The 22,522-nt window shown below is 41.2% G+C and overlaps 1 protein-coding gene across 1 annotated transcript in view; it reads right to left on the reverse strand.

The window, feature by feature from the left end:
* The window catches only part of cfap70 (cilia and flagella associated protein 70), a 73,328-nt gene extending 51,267 nt beyond the window's left edge, over positions 1 to 22,061 (reverse strand). The window contains exons 1-7 of the mRNA XM_061887375.1: positions 21,959 to 22,061; positions 20,395 to 20,581; positions 18,116 to 18,211; positions 17,848 to 17,933; positions 11,573 to 11,764; positions 11,244 to 11,426; positions 8,117 to 8,211 (exon numbers count right to left, since the gene is read on the reverse strand). Of these exons, the coding sequence (XP_061743359.1) occupies positions 8,117 to 8,211; positions 11,244 to 11,426; positions 11,573 to 11,764; positions 17,848 to 17,933; positions 18,116 to 18,211; positions 20,395 to 20,581; positions 21,959 to 22,030 (911 nt within the window). The 5' untranslated portion in view covers positions 22,031 to 22,061. The remainder of the gene's footprint in view (positions 1 to 8,116; positions 8,212 to 11,243; positions 11,427 to 11,572; positions 11,765 to 17,847; positions 17,934 to 18,115; positions 18,212 to 20,394; positions 20,582 to 21,958) is intronic.
* Positions 22,062 to 22,522: the final 461 nt, after the last annotated feature.

Consider the following 22,522-nt stretch of genomic DNA (forward strand, 5'->3'; position numbering starts at 1 on the left):
TCCAACCATCCGTTTTCTACCGCACCTGTTCAAGATGTCGCATTAATGGTAAGAAGTATTATATGTATTATTGGTTAACTTTTATAATAACAATGTTGTTAAAAAAAAATAAGAGACTTATTTTAATCTACAAATGTTGGTCATGCTTAAAAATGCACAAATTTAGTTGTATTCAGTGTTGAAAAATGTTATATGGCTCTTACGGAAATAGATTGTGAAATATTTGGCTTTCATGGCTTTCTCAGCCAAAAAGGTTCCCGACCCCTGTTCTGGGGACTGATCTACCATTTTTTTATAGTGTAAAATCTATTGTCATTTTTGCAGTGTATAATTTGACAATTTACTTTGAAAAAAAAAAATGGAAAAGAGTAGAGGACAATGATCGCTGGCTTTGTGGAGTGGTCTCAGGCGAACCATCTGCTCCTTAATGTGGACAAGACCAGGGAAATGGTCATTGACTTCAAGAAGGAAATGACCCCTGTGGAGCCCATTAAGGTGGCAGTAGTGAGGCATTACTCTTGAACTTTGATTAAAAATGACTAATCTCAGGTTATTTTCTTGCATAAATAACATTTGCTTCAGGAAATCCCCAAATATTTGGATGCAAATGCAGTTTTGTAGTCAGAATGTCAGACGGGAACATGTTTTTAAATTTTATACTGAACTGCATATCGTTGGTTTGCTCAAAACTATTTCCAAAAACAATTTGAAATGTGGACTCGTCAGACCACAGAACACTTTTCCACTTTGCATCAGTCCATCATAGACGATCTCTGGCCCAGAGAAGCCGGCGGCGTTTCTGGATGTTGTTGATAAATGGCTTTCGCTTTGCATAGAAGAGCTTTAACTTGCACTTACAGATGTAGCGACGAACTGTATTTAGTGACAGTGGTTTTCTGAAGTGTTCCTGAACCCATGTGGTGATATCCTTTAGAGATTGATGTCGGTTTTTGATACAGTGCCATCTGAGGGATCGAAGGTCACGGTCATTCAATGTTGGTTTCCGGCCATGCCGCTTATGTGGAGTGATTTCTCCAGATTCTCTGAACCTTTTGATGATGATATGGGCCGTACATGTTGAAATCCCTAAATTTCTTGCAATTGCACTTTGAGAAACGTTGTTTTGAAGCTGTTTGACTATTTGCTCACGCAGTTGTGAACAAAGAGGTGTACCTCGGCCCATCCTTTCTTGTGAAAGACTGAGCATTTTTTTGGGAAGCGGTTTTTATACCGAATCCTGGCACCCACCTGTTCCCAATTAGCCTACACACCTGTGGGATGTTCCAAATAAGTGTTTGATGAGCATTCCTCAACTTTATCAGTATTTATTGCCACCTTTCCCAACTTCTTTGTCACGTGTTGCTGGCATCAAATTCTAAAGTTAATGATTATTTGCACACAAAAAAAAAAAAGTTTATCAGTTTGAACATTAAATATGTTGTCTTTGCAGCATATTCAACTGAATATGGGTTGAAAATGATTTGCAAATCATTGTATTCCGTTTATATTTACATCTAACACAATTTCCCAACACATATGGAAATGGGGTTTCTAAAATAAATCACACACAAAGATGCATCAGTTATTATTTCAACACTGGTACTCCAGCTAGATAACTAGAAGCTGCAAAGTTATCATTAATTTACCCAAGGAATAATGGTGGTCATGTCCACAACTTCCTTGCATTGGCAGTCGTAGCACGTTATTTTTCACACAGCTTTTGGATGACGGGTAGAAATCAAAGTTGCAAAAGAAACCTGAGACGTTCAAGTCATTTGGGAATTGTCTGGCTCTGTATCCTGGAGTGAGTTTGCTAGTTTGGGGTGGCCACGTGTCAAGGACGAGGCAGGCAGAGAGATGGACCGAGAAGGATGAAAGGTTGCCGGCCAGAGTACTAGTTGGCCAGGCTTTATTCAGGTGAGTGTTGGGTAGTGCACGGTTCTCGCAAACATGTATTCCACTTTTAACCCTCAACGACAGCCTCCCACTTTCCGCATTTTGATTCTGTTTTTAGCGAACATTGATTCCACCTGCGATTCATTCCAATGATGCGTAAATCTATGATTCTGTTTACCTCTGTGTACTTTTTAATCTGAAATGGGCCGGTAAAAGATCGACTCAGATTGGCTGTCACATGAATGATTCAGATTGGCAGGCCCCTCAATATACGTGACAGCACGCACGTGTCATAATAAAGTACCAATAGCCGTATCATTAGTCCAGAAATTTAACGGTCCAGGAAAAATAAGGAACCGGTACCAACTCTCACTTTTTTTTTTTTTTCCCAAGATGGCGCTGCTGTAGTGGCTGCTGTAGGCAGGAGCTCTGTGCTCTTGTCTCATCCTTTTGTGTTTCCCTCTTGTTTTCATGTCTTATTATATTTTTTTGCATTTTGGTCCGGGACCCTTTGGGACTGTGTGACAAGGGGTGGCACTTTCGTGACCTCTGTGGTGCTTTTTTTGTGGACTTCTGGATCTCCCTCCCGGGAGCCTTTTGGCCATGGAGACCAGCTGCTGGGTCTCTGCCACACCAGAGTCTGTTTGGAGGGACTGGAGGAGATGCGGATGAGGGGACAGGGCTGCGGAGCTGGCACTGAGCGCTGGGACGGAGAGGCTTCGCGGTATCTTGGCTGGGTGAGCAGGTGTCGGACACCTCAGTCACCTTGGACGTATCCTCGCTCATCCATGCGGACTGGACACTGGCCGAGAGTGGAGTCGGCTGTCTTGGTTGCTTTTTTGGGTCTGCTCCTGTCTCTGGCCATGCTCCCTCCTCCCCAGCAGACGATGGCGTCGAACACCGCAGAGGCCACCACAGTGGATATGTTTATTTTACTTTTTATTCATAGCTTTTTGTAGAAGTGTCTGGTTGTATCTGCTGCTTTAATGTCTTCAATGTCCTCTGTGTTCTTTGATGTTTGATGTTTCCCTCTTACACACATGGAAGAGGGATGTGTACTATGGCTATGAGTTGTTGTTTTTTTCCCTTGGCCTCAGTCTGCACCCCCTCTCCAGGGCCCAGGCTAAGACCGATTTTTATTTTATTTTATTTTTATCTTCTATTTTTTTCTCCCATCCCCTCCCCCCTTGTTTACCTGTATGTCATCTTTTTTGTAAGGGGCGCTGGAAGCCGGCAGACCCGTCAGCGATCCTGTTCTGTCTCCCTGTAATGTTTGTCTGATCTTGAATGGGATTGTGCTGAAAATTGTAATTTTCCTGAAGGAACTCTCCTGACGGAATAAATAAAGTACTATCTGATCTGATCTAATCTAATCTAATCTAAATACTGGTATTCCGTGTTCATAGCTAGTTAAAGGCCTACTGAAACCCACTACTACCGACCACGCAGTCTGATAGTTTATATATCAATGATGAAATCTTAACATGCTAATACGGCCTTTTTAGTTTACTAAATTGCAATTTAAAATTTGCCACGAAGTATCCTGTTGAAAACGTTGCGGTATGATGACGCGTGTGCGTGACGTCACGGATTGTAGCGGACATTTTGTTCCAGCCCGATCCCAGCTATAAGTCGTCTGCTTTAATCGCATAATTACACAGTATTTTGGACATCTGTGTTACTGAATCTTCTGCAATTTGTTCAATTAATAATGGAGACGTCAAAGAAGAAAGATGTAGGTGGGAAGCGGTGTATTGCGGCTGCCTTTAGCAACACAAACACAGATGTTTACATTCCCCAAAGATGACCGTGAAGCTTTACTATGGAACAGAGCGGTCAAGCGAACATGGTTCCCTACCACATGTCAACCGGCAGGTTTCGGTGAGGAAACGTAGTAATGAGCGGAGCTTGCGTCGTTCCTCGTGCACCGTCAAAGAGGCAGCTGCGGACTCTCTTGCCCCTTGCCCGAACGTGGGATGCTTCCACCGTGGAGGAGGAGGGGGGGAAAAAAGCTCAGCTCGGCCCCAAGGGCTGCCTTCGCTTCGCCTCGTCAAGAAACGTGGCTTCCGTCAGAGACAATGGCGGTCACCATACCCGTGGCCACACCCCTCCGACTTTCAGGTACGAGTACGACCATATAAACCAGGGGTAGGGAACCTTTTTAGCTGAGAGAGCCATACAAGCCAAATATTTTTTAAAGTATTTTTTAACACTGAATACAACTATATATGTGCATTTTTAAGAAAGACCAACATTTTTAGAGTATAATAAGTCTCTTATTCTTTTTAATAACATTTTTATTCTGAGGCTAACCAACAATAAATAAAATACTTCTTACCATTAATGCGACTTCTTGAACAGGTGCGGTGGAAACCGGATGGATGGATGAAAATGCATGAGAATGTTTTATATTTTGAGCGTTATTTTCGACACTGTGATTACCAGCGGAATTATTCATTACTTATCGTGTTAAGCAATGTCAGCTAAGATTTATCTGAGAGCCAGGTGCAGTCATCAAAAGAGCCACATCTGGCTCTAGAGCCATAGGTTCCCTACCCCTGATATAAACTCACTAAAACACTAGTAACACAATAAGCAGATAAGGGATTTTCTAGAATTATCCTAGTAAATCTGTCTAATAACATCTGAATCGCTCCCACTGCCATCGTATTACTTTTTATTCTAGTCCTTTACTCTCGCTATCCTCATCCTCCGAATCTTTCATCCTCTCCCAAATTAATGGGAAAATTGTCGCTTTCTCGGTCTAAATCGCTCTCGCTGCTGGTGGCCATGATTATTAACAATGTGAGGATGTGAGGAGCTCCACAACCCGTGACGTCACTCGCACATCGTCTGCTACTTCCGGTACAGGCAAGGCTTTTTTATTAGCGACCAAAAGTTGCGAACTTTATCGTCGATGTTCTCTACTAAATCCTTTCAGCAAAAATATGGCAATATCGCAAAATGATCAAGTATGACACATAGAATGGACCTGCTATCCCCGTTTAAATAAGGAAATCTAATTTCAGTAGGCCTTTAACACCTTAACGTTGACAGACCTTTATAGACCACGTTAATGTTGACAGACCAGAGCTAAGTTGAGGACGGTGTGGCCGGTTGGTAGAGCGGCCATGCCAGCAACCTGAGGGTTCCTGGTTCGATCCCCAGCTTCCGCCATCCTAGTCATGTTAAAGTTAAAGTACTACTGATAATCACACACACGCTAGGTGTGTTGAAATTACTCTCTGCTTTTGACCCAGCCACTTGTTCCACCCCCTGGGAGGTGAGGGGAGCAGTGAGCAGCAGCGGTGATTTAACCCCCAATTCCAACCCATGATACTGAGTGCCAAGCAGGGAGGTAATGGGTCCCATTTCTATAGTCTTTGGTATGACTCGGCCGGGGTTTGAATTCACGACCTACCGATCTCAGGGCGGACACTCTAACCACAAGGCCACTGAGCTGGCTAGACGTCCATTGTGTCCTTGAGCAAGACACTTCATCCTTGATCCTGATGGGTTGCGGTTAGAGCCTTGCATGGCAGCTCCCATCATTACTGTTTGAGTGTGTGTGTGAATGTGGAAATAGTGTCTAAGCGCTTTTAGTACATTGAAGGTAGAAAAGTGATAACCCATTTAACCCTAGTTAAAAAATGCATTTAGAAGGTCAGAACGGTTTTCATTGTTCTTTTCTAAGGAAGGGATTCATATGGCCCCATTCTTGGGTGGATGTTGCATGAGATGAAGATCATTTTGCTGCTACAATCAATTGTCTTGTTATATTCTTATTTTACTGTTATATTTTTATTCCCATTGTTGCTTTTTAGTTTTTATTCTTATCGTAATATTTCTCTATTTTGTTCCCATTTAAACCCCCATTATTTACTTTTTACTTTTATTTAAATTGATCTCAACTCTGTACACTGCTGCTGGAATTTTAATTTTCCTGAAGGAACTCTCCTGAAGGAATCAATAAAGTACTATCTATCTATCTATGTATCAGTCTGCTACAAATGATGGATCATACTTCTCTACATAGCAACTGATACTGTGGTCAAATTTGGATTTGCCACAAAAGACATTTTAAGACAGCCAACACTCTACTGCCCTCTGGCGGACAAAAGTCGATAGTTCACCCCCCCAATTTGTCACGTTTCATGAGTCAGGTTAATTGCGACGAATGGGACCATGTCAATCGACCATGAAAGTATTCGATTTATTATTTTATGCCTATTTTCAAGTAACTAAGGGTTCCAGCTGACACAGGCCTAAAGGGCAATCAATTGGCAAATCACTTGTAAAGCAGGCTTCACGGTGGAAGAGGGGTTAGTGCTTCTGCCTCACAATACGAAGTTCCTGCAGTCCTGGGTTCAAATCCAGGCTCGGGATCTTTCTGTGTGGAGTTTGCATGTTCTCCCCGTGAATGCGTGGGTTCCCTCAGGGTACTCCGGCTTCCTCCCACTTCCAAAGACATGCACCTGGGGATAGGTTGATTGGCAACACTAAATTGGCCCTAGTGTGTGAATGTGAGTGTGAATGTTGTCTGTCTATCTGTGTTGGCCCTGTGATGAGGTGGCGACTTGTCCAGGGTGTACCCTGCCTTCCGCCCGATTGTAGCTGAGATAGGCGCCAGCGCCCCCCGCGACCCCAAAAGGGAATAAGCGGTAGAAAATGGATGGATGGACTTGTAAAAGCAGACACTAACGCTAGAGCAGCTCAGAGAGGTACCTCTGAGTAAGACTCAGACAAAATCATTCCACCCATCCATTTTCTACCGCTTATTCCCTTTGGGGTAACGGGGGGCGCTGGTGCCTATCTCAGCTACAATCGGGCGGAAGGCGGGGTTCACCCTAGACAAGTCGCCACCTCATCGCAGGGCCAACACAGATAGACAGACAACATTCACACTCACATTCACACACTCGGGCCAATTTGAGTGTTGCCAATCAACCGATTCCCAGGTGCAAAATAAACTCTTTGAAGGAGTGTCAATCACATTGGGACATGAGTACAACAGGAGGACACTTATATGCAATACAGAACACAGTAGGGTCGGGAAGAACTGTAAGGGGGAGCACTAAAGAGAATGTAATCACACCACGTATTCGATTAGGACACACCAGACTGAATAAGACATTGCACTTTCTCAGTAAACACCCGACATGATTATGTGACAGCTGAAATGAGGTAGAGTCGGTGGAACATGCAATCATTCATTGTGGGAAATACGGTGGAGAAAGGAGAAAACAAAGAGAGGAAGTTCGAGGACATAGACAGAAGGAGGTTCCTCTTAAAGTGGTACTAAGCAGCCACCAGAAAATGTTTGTAAAGTTTCTAGAAGAGGCAGGTTTATGGAATTGAGTTGGGTATGGGAAGGTATATATTCGTGTATGTGAGGGAAGGAGAAGGGAGGGAACTCTGGTTCACACTCCTAGTCAATAGGTGGCGGTAATACACCTTTAACATTGAGTGCGCCGCCATAAAACAAGAAATGAAGAGGACATTTGTTTACCACAGTTAGGCATACAACTATCCATCCATCCATTTTCTACCGCTTATTCCCTTTTGGGGTCGCGGGGGGCGCTGGCGCCTATCTCAGCTACAATAGGGCGGAAGCCGGTGTACACCCTGGACAAGTCGCCACCTCATCACAGGGCCAACACAGATAGACAGACAACATTCACACTCACATTCACACACTAGGGCCAATTTAGTGTTGCCAATCAACCTATCCCCAGGTGCATTTCCTTGGAGGTGGGAGGAAGCCGGAGTACCCGGTGGGAACCCACGCATTCACGGAGAGAACATGCAAACCCCACACAGAAAGATCCCGAGCCTGGGATTGAACCCAGGACTGAAGGACCTTCGTATTGTGAGGCAGACAGACTAACCCCTCTGCCACCGTGAAGCCCGGCATACAACTAATTGGCCTCAATAAATGAGGGACAAGTGTATTTATCTTTTTTTTAAATAATTTAAAAAGTATGATGCCTGAGGCAAAACGGAATACCTTCCTCAACAGATTGCACTAATACTAATTTGGCAACTGTTCTGCATAACAAGAATGCTTTGCACCTTATTGATTTCCTAACAGTTTATTCCCAACTGTCTTGCTTTGAGGAACCACGTTTAAGGTGCTGCTTCCACTTGACAACAATAAAGATACAACAGCTTTTTGGCAAACATATATGTAAGTAACCAATGAGTTGTGTGGGAGGCTGACCTGTTAGCGCCGCCTGCATCCATAAAACAAGCCATTTCTATATCCCAGGTCACTCTGTTCAGCAGGGTCTCCGCTTCATTACGGAACTCACGGTCCTGTAGATGACAAAAAGGGATTCAGCTTGGTCACTCCTTTTCTTCTGCATTCTATAATTTTACTGTTCGCCTAGGGCCAAGCTATTTCTCGGCATTCTGTTGGTTGATTCAACTTTCCCAATTTTACCACTTCACCTTTTATGTATAATGGTAAACAACCTAAGAACATTCTATGTAATGTTTAAACATGGACGATGTGTATAAAACCTAGTGTAGGGGTGCCTAAAGTGAGGCAAATGGACTGACTTTTTCACTTTGGCCCTGATTTAGGCTATGTTCATACTGCAGGGTATGTTCATACTGCAGGGTAGGGTATCCAAATCAGATTTTGTGGTCAAATCAAATCTTGTTATGTAATCGTTCACATTACAAAAAAAAGGTCTGTAATCAAAGTAGGTACACATTTTGTGAACTGACTTACTGCACTAAGAAGATTAAGAAGGAAGAGGGCAAGCATTTTGGCTTTAAGTTTTCTGGACATTTGCTTCAATGTCTGCTTTGAAGATCAATCAATCAATCATCAATCAATCAATGTTTACTTATATAGCCCTAAATCACTAGTGTCTCAAAGAGCTGCACAAACCACTACGACATCCTCGGTAGGCCCACATAAGGGCAAGGAAAACTCACACCCAGTGGGACGTCGGTGACAATGATGACTATGAGAACCTTGGAGAGGAGGAAAGTAATGGATGTCGAGCGGGTCTAACATGATACTGTGAAAGTTCAATCTATAATAGATCCAACACAGTTGCGAGAGTCCAGCCCAAAGCGGATCCAACACAGCAGCGAGAGTCCCGTTCACAGCGGAACCAGCAGGAAACCATCCCAAGCGGAGGCGGATCAGCAGCGCAGAGATGTTCCCAGCCGATACACAGGCGAGCAGTACATGGCCACCGGATCGGACCGGACCCCCTCCACAAGGGAGAGTGGGACATAGGAGAAAAAGAAAAGAAACGGCAGATCAACTGGTCTAAAAAGGGAGTCTATTTAAAGGCTAGAGTATACAAATGAGTTTTAAGGTGAGACTTAAATGCTTCTACTGAGGTGGCATCTCGAACTTTTACCGGGAGGGCATTCCAGAGTACTGGAGCCCGAAATGAAAACGCTCTATAGCCCGCAGACTTTTTTTGGGCTTTGGGAATCACTAATAAGCCGGAGTCCTTTGAACGCAGATTTCTTGCCGGGACATATGGTACAATACAACCGGCAAGATAGGATAGAGCTAGGCCGTGTAGTATTTTATACGTAAGTAGTAAAACCTTAAAGTCACATCTTAAGTGCAGAGGAAGCCAGTGCAGGTGAGCCAGTACAGGCGTAATGTGATCAAACTTTCTTGTTCTTGTCAAAAGTCTAGCAGCCGCATTTTGTACCAACTGTAATCTTTTAATGCTAGACATGGGGAGACCCGAAAATAATACGTTACAGTAATCGAGGCGAGACGTAACAAACGCATGGATAATGATCTCAGCGTCTTTAGTGGACAGAATGGAGCGAATTTTAGCGATATTACGGAGATGAAAGAAGGCCGTTTTAGTAACGCTTTTAATGTGTGAAGAGCATGTAAAGGGGAAGTGGGAGGCAGGAGTTAAAGTTAAAGTACCCATTAGTATCACACACACACTACGTACGGCGAAATTATTTTCTGCATTTGACCCATCACCCTTGATCACAACCTGGGAGGTGAAGGGAGCAGTGAGCAGCAACGGTGACCGCACCCGGGAATAATTTTTTGGGTGATTTAACCCCCAATTCCAACCCTTGGTGCTGAGTGCTAAGCAGGGAGGTGATGGGTCCCATTTTTATAGTCTTTGGTATGAGGGAACATTGACGTGAGTTCATAAAAACATTGCCTGTTTTCTACTCTTTTTAATTTTTCTCTCTCGGCTCCAGGCAAAGGCGGTGTACCTCCATCCCCACCCCACGTCTTGTCCCGTCTTGTAGCTATCAAGTTTTTTTTTTTCCTGGCCCCAGATTGAGCCCCCTTGTAATTTTTGCGTTGAAACATGTGCTGATCCCCATTGGAGCCAAGTTTAGTATCGATCTTACTTTAAGATATTTTCCTCCCCCAGTGTCCACCTTTTCCTACCTTTTACGGGGCGCTGCCCTATAGTGGCGACTCATCAGCGTTCCTGTTCTGTCACAATGAATGTCTGCTCTTGAACGGTTGTTGAAACAGTGTTAAAAATTTAAATTTCTTGTACTTTTTAAGTTCAATGACAATAAAATGCTTTACTATCCTATTTTTTTGCAACCCCCTATTTTGATGAAGAATTCTGATGCTTATATCGTATGAAATCATATTGGTCGAATAAATGTGCGCAGTTTTCAGCCTGCAGCTGCATCGCGTACATATCCGATTTATTTATCCGGTTCATATTTCAACATTTTGGAATTTCACTGCTCAAATTAACAAAGAAAATCCAAAACAGGTCACATATGGGTAAATAATCGTAATTGACCTGCAGCATGAAGAAGGCCTTTGTGATTAGTGCCATCTACCAAGCTTTTGGTTGAATTTTGCAAGTACTGTAGAGCGATGCCTCTTTTGTCATACAGCCCACTTTTCGCAGAGCTAGGTTTTCCAAAAAATGTTCACCCAAATCTAGCTTCACTTTTTATATATTGTACACCTAAACACTGTGCGTAACAAACTTGTGCGTTTGCTCATTGAATTTAAGAAAGAACATGTAGTAAAGTACGAAAGTGGTCTCAGCGTGGCTTTCACCTCACCCTCTATCGCTCGCTTGGCTCATTCCGGTCTCATTCCGGTCACAGCCAACCCTCAATAAAAGGTAAAAGTAATATCAATTGTTCCGTTATCCAATTAATTAATAATCTAAAAGTATTTCACAGTGTTTTTGCATGTGAAACTACAATAATTCTCCCAAAAATGTGTTTTTTGTCGATATTTGTGTGTGTCTGATTTCTATTAATTTCTTATCGCAAAAATCCATTCGACTTTTGTACGATTCGATCCTCGTCGGACACTTTGAAAAAAATTACTAAAGAAAACCAAGGTACCAGTGTACCTTTAAGCCAGTAAGCTCGCCATCTTCAGTATCAATAGGTTGGGTGTGGACGAAAGCTCCTGGCAGGAATTGGTTCCCTGGAGCCAGAAGGGCATGGTGCGGCCTCTTCATCTGTCTGCCATCTTCTTCCCTGTGCCCGCCCGGCTTCAGCTGGCCTTCAGTGAATAAGAAGAGCTGATCTTTCTGGAGTAAGAGAAAGGTTATAAAACGGACTCACTTACTTGGTAATGGTGTTAAGAAAATAACTTAATTTTCCTCATAGGAGTAATACTGCTATTATGTGACATTGCACTGTAGACCTTAGGGAAACTTGAAAGTATTGTACTAACCTCACCAGTAGTTGGTAACTCCATAGCAGCAGTGCATATGTATGGAGGGGCTCCAGGCCCTGAACTCTGACTGAACGCTTCAGGAAGAGAGTAGGCAGCCTCCAAAACTACCTTGGCCAGGTTGGAAATTGAAAGTTCTTCTTCGGTCAGTATTGGAGCTGACACACTCACACACACATCCAGAAACGGGTGCTATGTGGGTTAAAGGTTCTGGATTATTGAATACAAGTAAAACTGGATTGTGAAAAGTAATAAATGCGGTTTTTGCTCTCTAATCCAACACAGCATACGGCAATGGTTAGGTTTGAAAACACATCGTATTCTAATGTTTTGATGGTCTATTGAACTCGTATAAATCAAGTGTTGTAAGTGTTTTGGACACCATTGCTCCTGCCAAGGCTAAAGTAGGCAAAAGGTGCCAGGGAGAAATAAAAACTCAATTTGGTCACGAAAAGGGAGCTGAACGAAAATGGCGCAAGTTAAAGTTCCAAGCTAATTATGAACTTTACAAAGAAAAGTTAAATGTGTTCAACCAGATTTTACATAGAACAAAGGATACATATTTTTCTGAAATCATTACAAAATGTAGTAACAACTCTTGTGTCCTGTTTGCTACAGTAAACGGATTACAAAACCCTCCGATTTCACTTCCAATTGAACTCATTTTACATCAAAGTGCAATGAGTTTGCAAAATAATTTTTTTTTAAAGTTCAAGGAATTAAAAATGCAATAATTCCTGGAAAACCAATAGCTATTCTGCAGCCAGCTAGTCGACTAGAGCTAACACATTTCACTCCTTTCACTGAGGCCCCGTTTACACTAAGGTTATCCAGGGTAAATCCCACCTAACCTTATCCTTGTCCACACACACACAATGGTTGTTTGAGACCCCTTTACCCCCTCCGTCAGCCGGCGCAACACGACCTAGTACACATACGCGGAAAATGAGCACTTCATAGTCACCTCCAGTGTTGTTTGTGTGAAAGTTCTTAAATAAAATTTAACTTATCTGAACAATATCCAGTGTTGTGGTATTTCAATTAACTGGAATCCAGTGTGCTGCGGGGCCCTATTGTAGTGAATCACACCTGAGCCAACATAAATTAATTAAATCTTTATTGGACACGAAAGTACACAATGTGACAAAGAACATTTGACAACAATAAATCTCGGGATCTAGGTATTTGGTCAGGACACTTCTCACTCTTTTATCTTCACCTTCATTGTCCATTCATTTTTGGTGACTTTATATACTCTAGACCAGTGGTTCTCAAATGGGGGTACGCGTACCCCTGGGGGTACTTGAAGGTATGCCAAAGGGTATGTAAGATTTTTTTTTTAAAATATTCTAAAAATAGCAACAATTCAAAAATCCTTTATAAATATATTTATTGAATAATACTTCAACAAAATATGAATGTAAGTTCATAAACTGTGAAAAGAAATGCAACAATGCAATATTCAGTGTTGACAGCTAGATTTTTTGTGGACATGTTCCATAAATATTGATGTTAAAGATTGCTTTTTTGTGAAGAAATGTTTAGAATTAAGTTCATGCATCCAGGTGGATCTCTATTACAATCCCCAAAGAGGGCACTTTAAGTTGATGATTACTTCTATGTGTAGAAATCTTTATTTATAATTGAATCACTTGTTTATTTTTCAACAAGTTTTTAGTTATTTTTAATATATTTTTTTCCAAATAGTTCAAGAAAGATCACTACAAATAGTTGTACAATTTAATAAAACAAAAACTGATGACATAGTGCTGAATTTTACTTCTTTTTGTCTTTTTTTTCAACCAAAAAGGCTTTGCTCTGATTAGGGGGTACTTGAATTAAAAAAAATTTCACATGGGGTACATCACTGAAAAAAGCTTGAGAACCACTGCTCTAGACTTAGACGTTGTGTCTGTGACATACATGGCAGACAATAACTGATACAGTCTGCATTTGCCGTTTTTCGTAGTCTTCCCTTGTCGGTCAGGTATAACAATGCACGCTCTACCTTTTTTATCACATCCACGGGAACTCGCATTCTCGTTGACTCTCCTTCGACAAATGGACAACAGTTTTCGGTAAGTAGAATCACAGCTGACCTGGACATTCGAAAGTTCTCTTGCCGTCTGAGAAGTGTTGTATCCGAAATAGCTGCAATCGCTTTCTCTTAAAGTATTGATGTGTGATTTCCGCAAGCAAGTGTATATGTAAAAGAATGAGAAACACGGCCATGTCTGGATGACTAGCCACCATATTTCCAGTGGTTAGCTCAGAGTTATGAAACCGCTTTATTATGAAGCTGGCTATTGCGAGTTCTTTCTGACATAATTTCCGGTGTGGACTCAGTTTGTAAATGATCAAAGAGTCCATACAAAGCTAAGAGCCGGAGATTCAAGAAATACACAGCGCACTTACCCGTGTAAAAATTTGTCCAAGGAGAGGAACCTTAAACGCTGGTTTAGTGTGGCTGAAACGGGGCTTAGGCTAAATAATTATTCGTTTAAGGGGTTATCCGGCTTAGTGTAGACATGGCCTGACAAAACGGTCGAAGAGATCATCAATATGCTGACTTGATGAGTTACCCACTATATGTTTAAAGTCTGTGCTAAGCAGTTTGTTACAACAATTTGCTCATCTTGTTACCATCTCACTTCAGACTGGAACATTCCCAAAAGCCCTAAAAACCGCAGAAACTAAGCCCCTCTTAAAGAAGAGTCACCTTGATGCCACAGTGCTGAACAACTATCGGGCAATATCAAACCTGCCATTCTTGGGCAAGGGCCTAGAAAAAGTTGTATACAAACAGCTTAGTGACTTTCTTCGTCTACGTCAGACTGAAGGACATCAAGTCTGACACTGTGATCAGCTGCACCGGAGCACCGCAGGGAACGGTGCTGGCCCCTCTTCTCTTCACCCTGTACACCGCTGACTTCTGCTACAAGTCAGAGCTGTGTCACATCCAGAAGTACGCGGATGACACAGCCATCGTCGGGTGCATAAGGGACGGCAGAGAGGAGGAGTTTCGGAATCTGGTGAGGGACTTTGTTGTCTGGTGCCACACGAACCTCTTGCAGCTCAATCCATCAAAGACCAAGGAGCTGGTCATTGACTTTGGGAGGTCGAGTCCACGGTCACAACCTATTGTGATCGAGGGAGTTGAGGTACAGACCGTGGATTCATTCAAGTACCTTGGGGTTTGGGTGGACAATAAGCTGGACTGGACTGTTAACACGGACCACCAGTACAAGAAAGGACAGAGCAGGCTCTACTTCCTCAGGAGACTGCACTCCTTCAACATCTGCAAAAAACTCCTGTGGATGTGCTACCAGTCTGTGGTTGCCAGTGTTCTGTTCTACATGGTAGTGTGGTGGGGGGGCAGTACATCTAAGAAGGACAGCTCCAGACTTGAAAAACTGATCAGGCGGGCCGGTTCTACAATCGGAATGAAACTGGACTCACTGGTGACAGTGGCAGAGAAGAGGACTGTGGACAAACTAGTGAGCATCCTGGATGATGCCAGTCACCCTCTGCATAGCGTTATCAGTAGCCAGAGGAGCCTGTTCACTGCTAGACTGCTTCATCCCAAGTGCAGGACTAATAGACTCAAAAACTCCTTTGTCCCACACGCCATTAGACTGTACAACTCCTCTCTGGGGCGGCGGGGGGGAGGGGGGGGGGGGGGGGGGAGGGGGGGGGGAGGGGGGGAGGGGGGGGGAGGGGGGGAGGGGGGGTACTAGGATGACAGGGGATGCAAAACAATAACAGTGCAAGACTTTTTCATAACATGGTCACTACTGCCTACTTTGTCTTTTTATATTCTTATTTTACTGTTATATTTTTATTCCCATTGTTGCTTTTTAGTTTTTATTCTTATTGTAATATTTCTCTATTTTGTTTCCATTTAAACCCCCATTATTTACTTTTTACTTTTATTTAGATTGATCTCAACTCTGTACACTGCTGCTGGAATTTTAATTTTCCTGAAGGAACTCTCCTGAAGGAATCAATAAAGTACTATCTATCTATCTATCTATCTATCTATCCTGTACCACAATGTGTTTGATACTTTCCAATCAGGCTGGAGGCCCCAACACATTACTTAAACTGCTCTGATCAAGGTGACAAATTATATCTGAACACTGATGCAGGAAAAGTCTCAGTCTTAGTTCTGATGGACGTGAGCGCTGTCTTTCACACAGTCGACCACACTATCTTACTACACGATGTTAGAAAACTGGGTGGGTACATCTGGTTTTGCTCTTAACCGGTTCAAGTCCTATCTCGATCACAGGACATACTTTGTTGAAATTGGTAACCATGTTGGGGTTCTTCAGCAGTTGGTGATAATGCTGACAGTCACAATGCTATTTATTAATCAAAACTTACCATTGTCATTTAGTTTGAAGTGTTATAGGAATTCATTATATTATCGATTTCAAATATTTTGGTTATGTGAAAGTGGCATTTTAGAATTAACTTTACAAGGTCAGAATTCTTGATACTGCTTGATACTGGGAAAGTACAAACCCCGTTTCCATATGAGTTGTAAAATGTTGTTAAATGTAAATATAAACGGAATACAATGATTTGCAAAAAAATTTCAACCCATATTCAGTTGAATATGCTACAAAGACAACATATTTGATGTTCAGACTGATAAAAAAAAATTTTGGGCAAATAATCATTAACTTTAGAATTTGATGCCAGCAGCACGTGACAAAGAAGTTGGGAAAAGTAGCAATAAATACTGATAAAGTTGAGAAATTCTCATCAAACAATTAATTGGAATATCCCACAGGTGTGCAGGCTAATTGGGAACAGGTGGGTGCCATGATTGGGTATAAAAGCAGCTTCCATGAAATGCTAAGTAATTCACAAACAAGGATGGGGCGAGGGTCACCAATTTGTAAGCAAATTGTCGAACAGTTTTAGAACAACATTTCCCAACGAGCTATTGCGAGGAATTTATGGATTTTACCATCTACTGTCCATAAAATCGTCAAAAGGTTCAGAGAATCTGGAGAAATCACTGCACGTAAGTGATGATATTACGGACCTTTTACACCTCAGGCAGTACTGCATCAAAAACCGACATCAGTGTGTAAAGGATGTCACCACATGGGCTCAGGAACACTTCATAAAACCACTGTCAGTAACTACAGTTGGTTGCTACATCTGTAAGTGCAAGTTAAAACTCTGCTATGCAAAGCAAAACCCATTTATCAACAACACTAAGGAACGCCGCTGGTTTCGCTGGGCCAGAGCTCATCTAAAATGGACTGATGCAAAGTGGAAAAGTGTACTGTGGTCTGACGAGTCCACATTTCAAATTATATTTGGAAACTGTGGATGTTGTGTCCTCCGGAATAAAGAGGAAAATAACCATCCGGATTGTTATAGGCGCAAAGTTCAAAAGCCAGCATCTGTGGTGGTATGGGGGTGTATTAGTGCCCAAGGCATGGGTAATTTACACATCTGTGAAGGCACCTTTAATGCTGAATGGTCCATACAGGTTTTGGAGCAACATATGTTGTCATTCAAGCAACGTTATCATGGACGCCCCTGCTTATTTCAGTAAGACAATGCCAACCCACGTGTTACAACAGCGTGGTTTCGTAGTAAAAGAGTGCGGGTACTCTCCTGGCCCGCCTGCAGTCCAGACCTGTCTCCCATCGAAAATGTGTGGCGCATTATGAAGCGTAAAATACGACAGCGGAGACCCCGGACTGTTAAACGACTGAAGCTCTACATAAAACAAGAATGAGAAAGAACTCCACTTTCAAAGCTTCAACAATTAGTTTCCTCGGTTCCCAAACGCTTATTGTATGTTGTTAAAAGAAAAGGTGATGTAACACAGTGGTGAACATGCCCTTTCCCAACTACTTTGGCACATGTCGCAGCCATGAAATTGTAAGTTAATTATTATTTGCAAAAACAAAATAGTTTATGAGTTTGAACATCAAATATCTTGTTTTTGTAGTGCATTCAACTGAATATGGGTTGAAAAGAATTTGCAAATTCATTGTATTCCGTTTATATTTACATCTAACACAATTTGCCAACTCATACGGAAACAGGGTTTGTACATTGCATAAACATTACTACCTTACACCTAAAAAGCTCTGCTGAACCCTTAAACTTAGTGGCTATCACTGCTTGTCTTAACTCCCAATCTTTGGATATGTATATACCTAGGTGTGAGCCCTGGACATGACGCACATGCACATAATGCAGTCGTGTGTTCATTTGTATATTTATTCAATTAGCTAACTGACCTTAGTGTTGACCCCTGGGATAGCCCCTTTTTCTACGGGGGCATTTGTTGCATGCACAGCAGCTGAGAATGAGAAGCTACACTCCCCTGAAAACAGAAAGCAAACTATTATTTTTGCAAACGCTCTCATTTGTATGCTGCAGTCTTCGTGCATACCGGTAATCTATTTTAGTTATTCATTTGTCGAATAAAATTCCTATTATACTATGTAAATCTCAACGGCTGTATCAGAAAGCATCCATCAAGTGTTATCAAAAGCATAATTTTACCTTCCAGCAACGGCAGTAGGTCAATCACTGCCTGGCCAATGATTATTAATTTTGCCTCCACCTTTTTCTTCTCAGGAATAAGCTCTATCACGGTCACTGAAAAAAACAACATTTACATTCAAACGGTGATGAAAAGTAGCCTGGTTGTTACAGAGGTTAGACAACTGCTCTAAAGTCCTATTTCGAGCTCAGGACATACTATGTAATTGTTAACTGTGTCTAAGACAAAAAGGCTATGACCCGTGGGGTTCCTCAGGAGTCAATCCTAGGACCCCTGGTGTTCAACTTATACATGCTATCACTAGATCAGCTAATTAGGCAGCAACAATGTGTCCCAACACAATTATGCAGATGAGACTCGATTCACTTTGTCACTGCATTGAACAGATCAGTGTATGGATGCAAAACTATTTTCTTCAGCTAACTCAGAGCAGGCTGAAATCATTGTCTATGGCCCACAGAGGGAAAGGTTGTATCAGTCACCTTCAGATTCTCTCTATGAAATCTTATTTGAAAATCTGCTGTCCTTTCTGTAATATGTGCTACTCATATTTATTGAGAAGGAATATTTGTTGTGCTTTCTAAAACTCACGTCACTTATGCTACCCCAAAATATTTGCGGTGCTTTCTGTACCTCGTTATTCCTGAAAAGCAGTATTTCATGTTTTATGTAACTTGTCACTAATGCTACGTAGAAGGGAATATTTGTTGTCCTTTCATGATACTTGGAAATGTGTTTTTGCTGTGCTTTTTGCAACTAATGTTATTCAAAACTTTCAAACTTCAAAAATATTACTATTTATTATTTTGTAACTCATGATACCTGAAAAATAATCATTTCTGTGATGTCTGCAGCTCGTCATTCATGCAACCTGAAAATAATTGTTGTGCTGTCTGTAATTCATGTCACTCATGCTAATCAAAAGGGAATATTTGGACTATTTGGGGTAAGAGCACCTCGATCATCCACCCTTAGCAAATCCAAAAAAGAATCTTGTCGCATTCACTACTTTATTGGCTAGAAAACTCCTTGTTTTAAATTGGAAGCTAACAGGGCATCCTTACCACACCCACTGGATTAAAGATGTTCTGTATTTTGTCAAATTGGATAAGATTAGGCTGACATGGAATGGTCTGTGAAGTTTCAAGAACAACTACTGTCACTTATGTTACATATAAAGGAATATCAATTGTACTTTGTGGCACTCTTCCCGAATCACCGGTATGGGGACCGGCACCGAGACATTAAATAATTTATAACCAACCCGTTTTTTCTACTACTTGACTTTCGTCAGTCGCACCAGACACAACAATAAGCTTGTTCATACATGCATACATACATACATATATATATATATATATATATATATATATATATATATATATATATATATATATATATATATATATATATATATATATATGTATGTATGTATATATATATTAAGCTGTACATCAAGCAAGAATGGGAAATCATTTCACCTGAAAAGCTTCAAAAATTTGTCTGCTCAGTTCCCAAACGTTTACTGACTGTTGTTGAAAAGAAAGGCCATGTAACACTGTGAAAAATATGTCCTTGTGCCAACTTTTTTGCAATGTTAAGTTAATGATTATTTGTAAAAAACAAATTAAGTTTCTCAGTTCAAACATTAAATATATTGTCTTTGCAGTGTATTCAATTGAATATAAATTGAAAAGGATTTATCTGCAAATCATTGTATTCTGTTTTTATTTACAATTTACACAACGTGCCAACTTCACTGGTTTTGCGTTTTGTATTTCAAGCTTTATTATATAATCCAAGCTTTTGTCCTTGAATGTGATGTATCACCTATAACCCATCAGATACTAAAGTCAAAAAAAGCCTACTTCTAGCAAAAATGAGTAAAAGCCAAAAGTCTATGGAGAGGAAAAAGCCAGGGGTTCCCACCAATTGAACGTTATGGTGAGTTTTTTCATGTACTCATTTTTCATGCACTTATATGCTCTATTTATCCACCACGCGTGAAAATAATGTCTTCATTAAACCAGTCCCTGGAGCAAAAAAGGTCGGGGACCCCTGCTTTATGGAACACATGTCATGCATGCTACTTGAAAAAATAACATTTGCTCTGCTTTCACTTATGAAATACTAAAATTACCACACACTATTTTCTTACCCTTATTACGGGGACAGAAAACCAGAATACCATGTTTGAAGTGATGCTAATATTGAGTTAAGTACAGTCTAGTATTGCTGATCAAACTGTATTTGAGTAAAGAAGCAGCACTTACTGTACCTATGAGTGGTTTATGAGGGATGTCACTTAGAGGCAGCACACCATTGCAGCAGACAAAGCTGCAGGCAAAGTCATAATCGATGCACTGGGCGGCGAGGTCCACTGGCTTCTTTTCAGACTCTCCCACTATCACACCGTTGACCTCCACCCGGAGAAAACTTTGGACGTTTCCTGCTTTTTTTCCATGCTTACAGAAAAAACAATTAATGCGGAAATAGTACCGTATTTTCCAGACTATGAGGTGCACTTAAAATCTTTTTTTTTTTTTTTTACTCAAAACTCGACAGTGCGCCTTTTAACCCGGTGCGCCTAATGTAAGGAATAAGTATGGTTGAGCTTACCCACCTCGACGCTATTTTATTTGGTACAAGGTGTAATGATAAGTGTGACCAGTAGATGGCAGTCACACATAAGAGATAAGTGTAGGCTGCACTATGATGGCAATATGTCTCAAGTAAACAACACCAACATTTTAAATGTTCCACTGAAAATATAGAACATTAAACACGGCGCTCAAAAATCTATGAAAAGGTTTTATTACGACTTTGGTACGCTATGAAGCTGCATTGCTTGAAGGATGGTCGACGCATTAAACATAACGGTGTGTGTATAAGGCAAGACATTGTCTGGTATTTTGTTTTGCAATATTGTGCTAAAGCATCTTTTCTTACCTTCTGGTACCTGCTGATCTGTATTAGGATCTGGACAAGTCCTGACAAACTGCGCGAAATTGCCTTCGTAGTCCATGTTGACGGCATAGTCGATAAGATTCTTCTTTTTCTCTATCTTCTTGTTATGTGATATTCATCCTCTGCTGTTGCCATTTCTAATATAAAGTATTGTAAAATTCCTACTTATATCTGTCAGTAAACTCGCCATGAAAGCCTTAAAACATACCGGTGTAGTGAGTTTAAATTATTCACCCAAGGAACTTTAGTTATTATAGTTCCGGTCGGATGTTTTTTCACGGGTCACATTTCCTGTGTTGTTGTTTCAAGATGAGGATATGCTACGCCGTTTTTTGATTTTAATAAAGTCATTAAAGCAGGTAACTCCATCTTTTGACACTTCTTCCACTACCGTCCTTGCACGCTACACCGCTACAACAAAATGACGGGGAGAAGACGCTGCCGAAGGTGAGCTACGTAAATAAGACCGCCCACAAAACGGCGCATCCGGAAGCGAATGTCAGAAAGCGGCTTGATGATGATCTGTAAAACATAATCTATGCAACAATTTGACCAAAGAGCCACCATGTTATGTAGACCACAAGGAAGTGTTTTCAATTTAGAAAAAAAAAAATAATAATATGACTCCTTTGATGCGCCAAATATATGAAAAATTAACATAAATAAACCATTAATCGGTGGTGTGCCTTATAATCCGGTGAGCCCGACTATCCGGAAAATACGGTACATCAAAAACACAGATGGAATAATGCGATGGACAATATTGTTTGAACTAAGTGCACATAGAAACTACAGCGTGTTAGTAATCCAACAATATCATAGCCTCCTAATGAAGGACAACAATTCAAAAGAAGCAGATGAACATCATGACTCACCATGTTGGTTCCACGAGTGATATTTAGTTTGATGTTCAATATAGTTTCTACACTGTCTTCAGAAGAATCCATTATTCAAGCCAAACTCCAAAACCACCTGCAATATGTGAAAGTGAAACAAATGAAAATTAATGTGCTGTTTAATGAGATCGTCAATATAGAAATATTACTTTAAGTTTAACCTCACCTCCCATAAACAAACACATGATCCAAGATCAAAATACCCATGCTAGACATTGTGTGCAGACTATAAAATTGGGTGGACAATTAGTGGGTGTGTTGCGCATGATCTACCAACCCTGCAGGTACAAGGCATTAAAATAACCTTGAGAACGTGTTGAATTAGGTCCTGACGTTGAGCAACTCAAACCTACCGTTGAAACAACATGCTTTTTGACAATGTTTAATCAATGTTGAGTTATGACGTTGATTTGACCATTGAGTGTTGGTCATTTCCCAAACAAAATCCTACAACACAAATACACCGTGCTTTTTGACGACGTTTATTCAATGTCAGGTTGTGACATTGATTTGACCATTGAATTCTGGTCATTTCCCAACCAA

Source organism: Nerophis ophidion, linkage group LG25 (genome assembly GCF_033978795.1).
Source record: "Nerophis ophidion isolate RoL-2023_Sa linkage group LG25, RoL_Noph_v1.0, whole genome shotgun sequence".
Classification (NCBI taxonomy): Eukaryota; Metazoa; Chordata; class Actinopteri; order Syngnathiformes; family Syngnathidae; genus Nerophis; species Nerophis ophidion.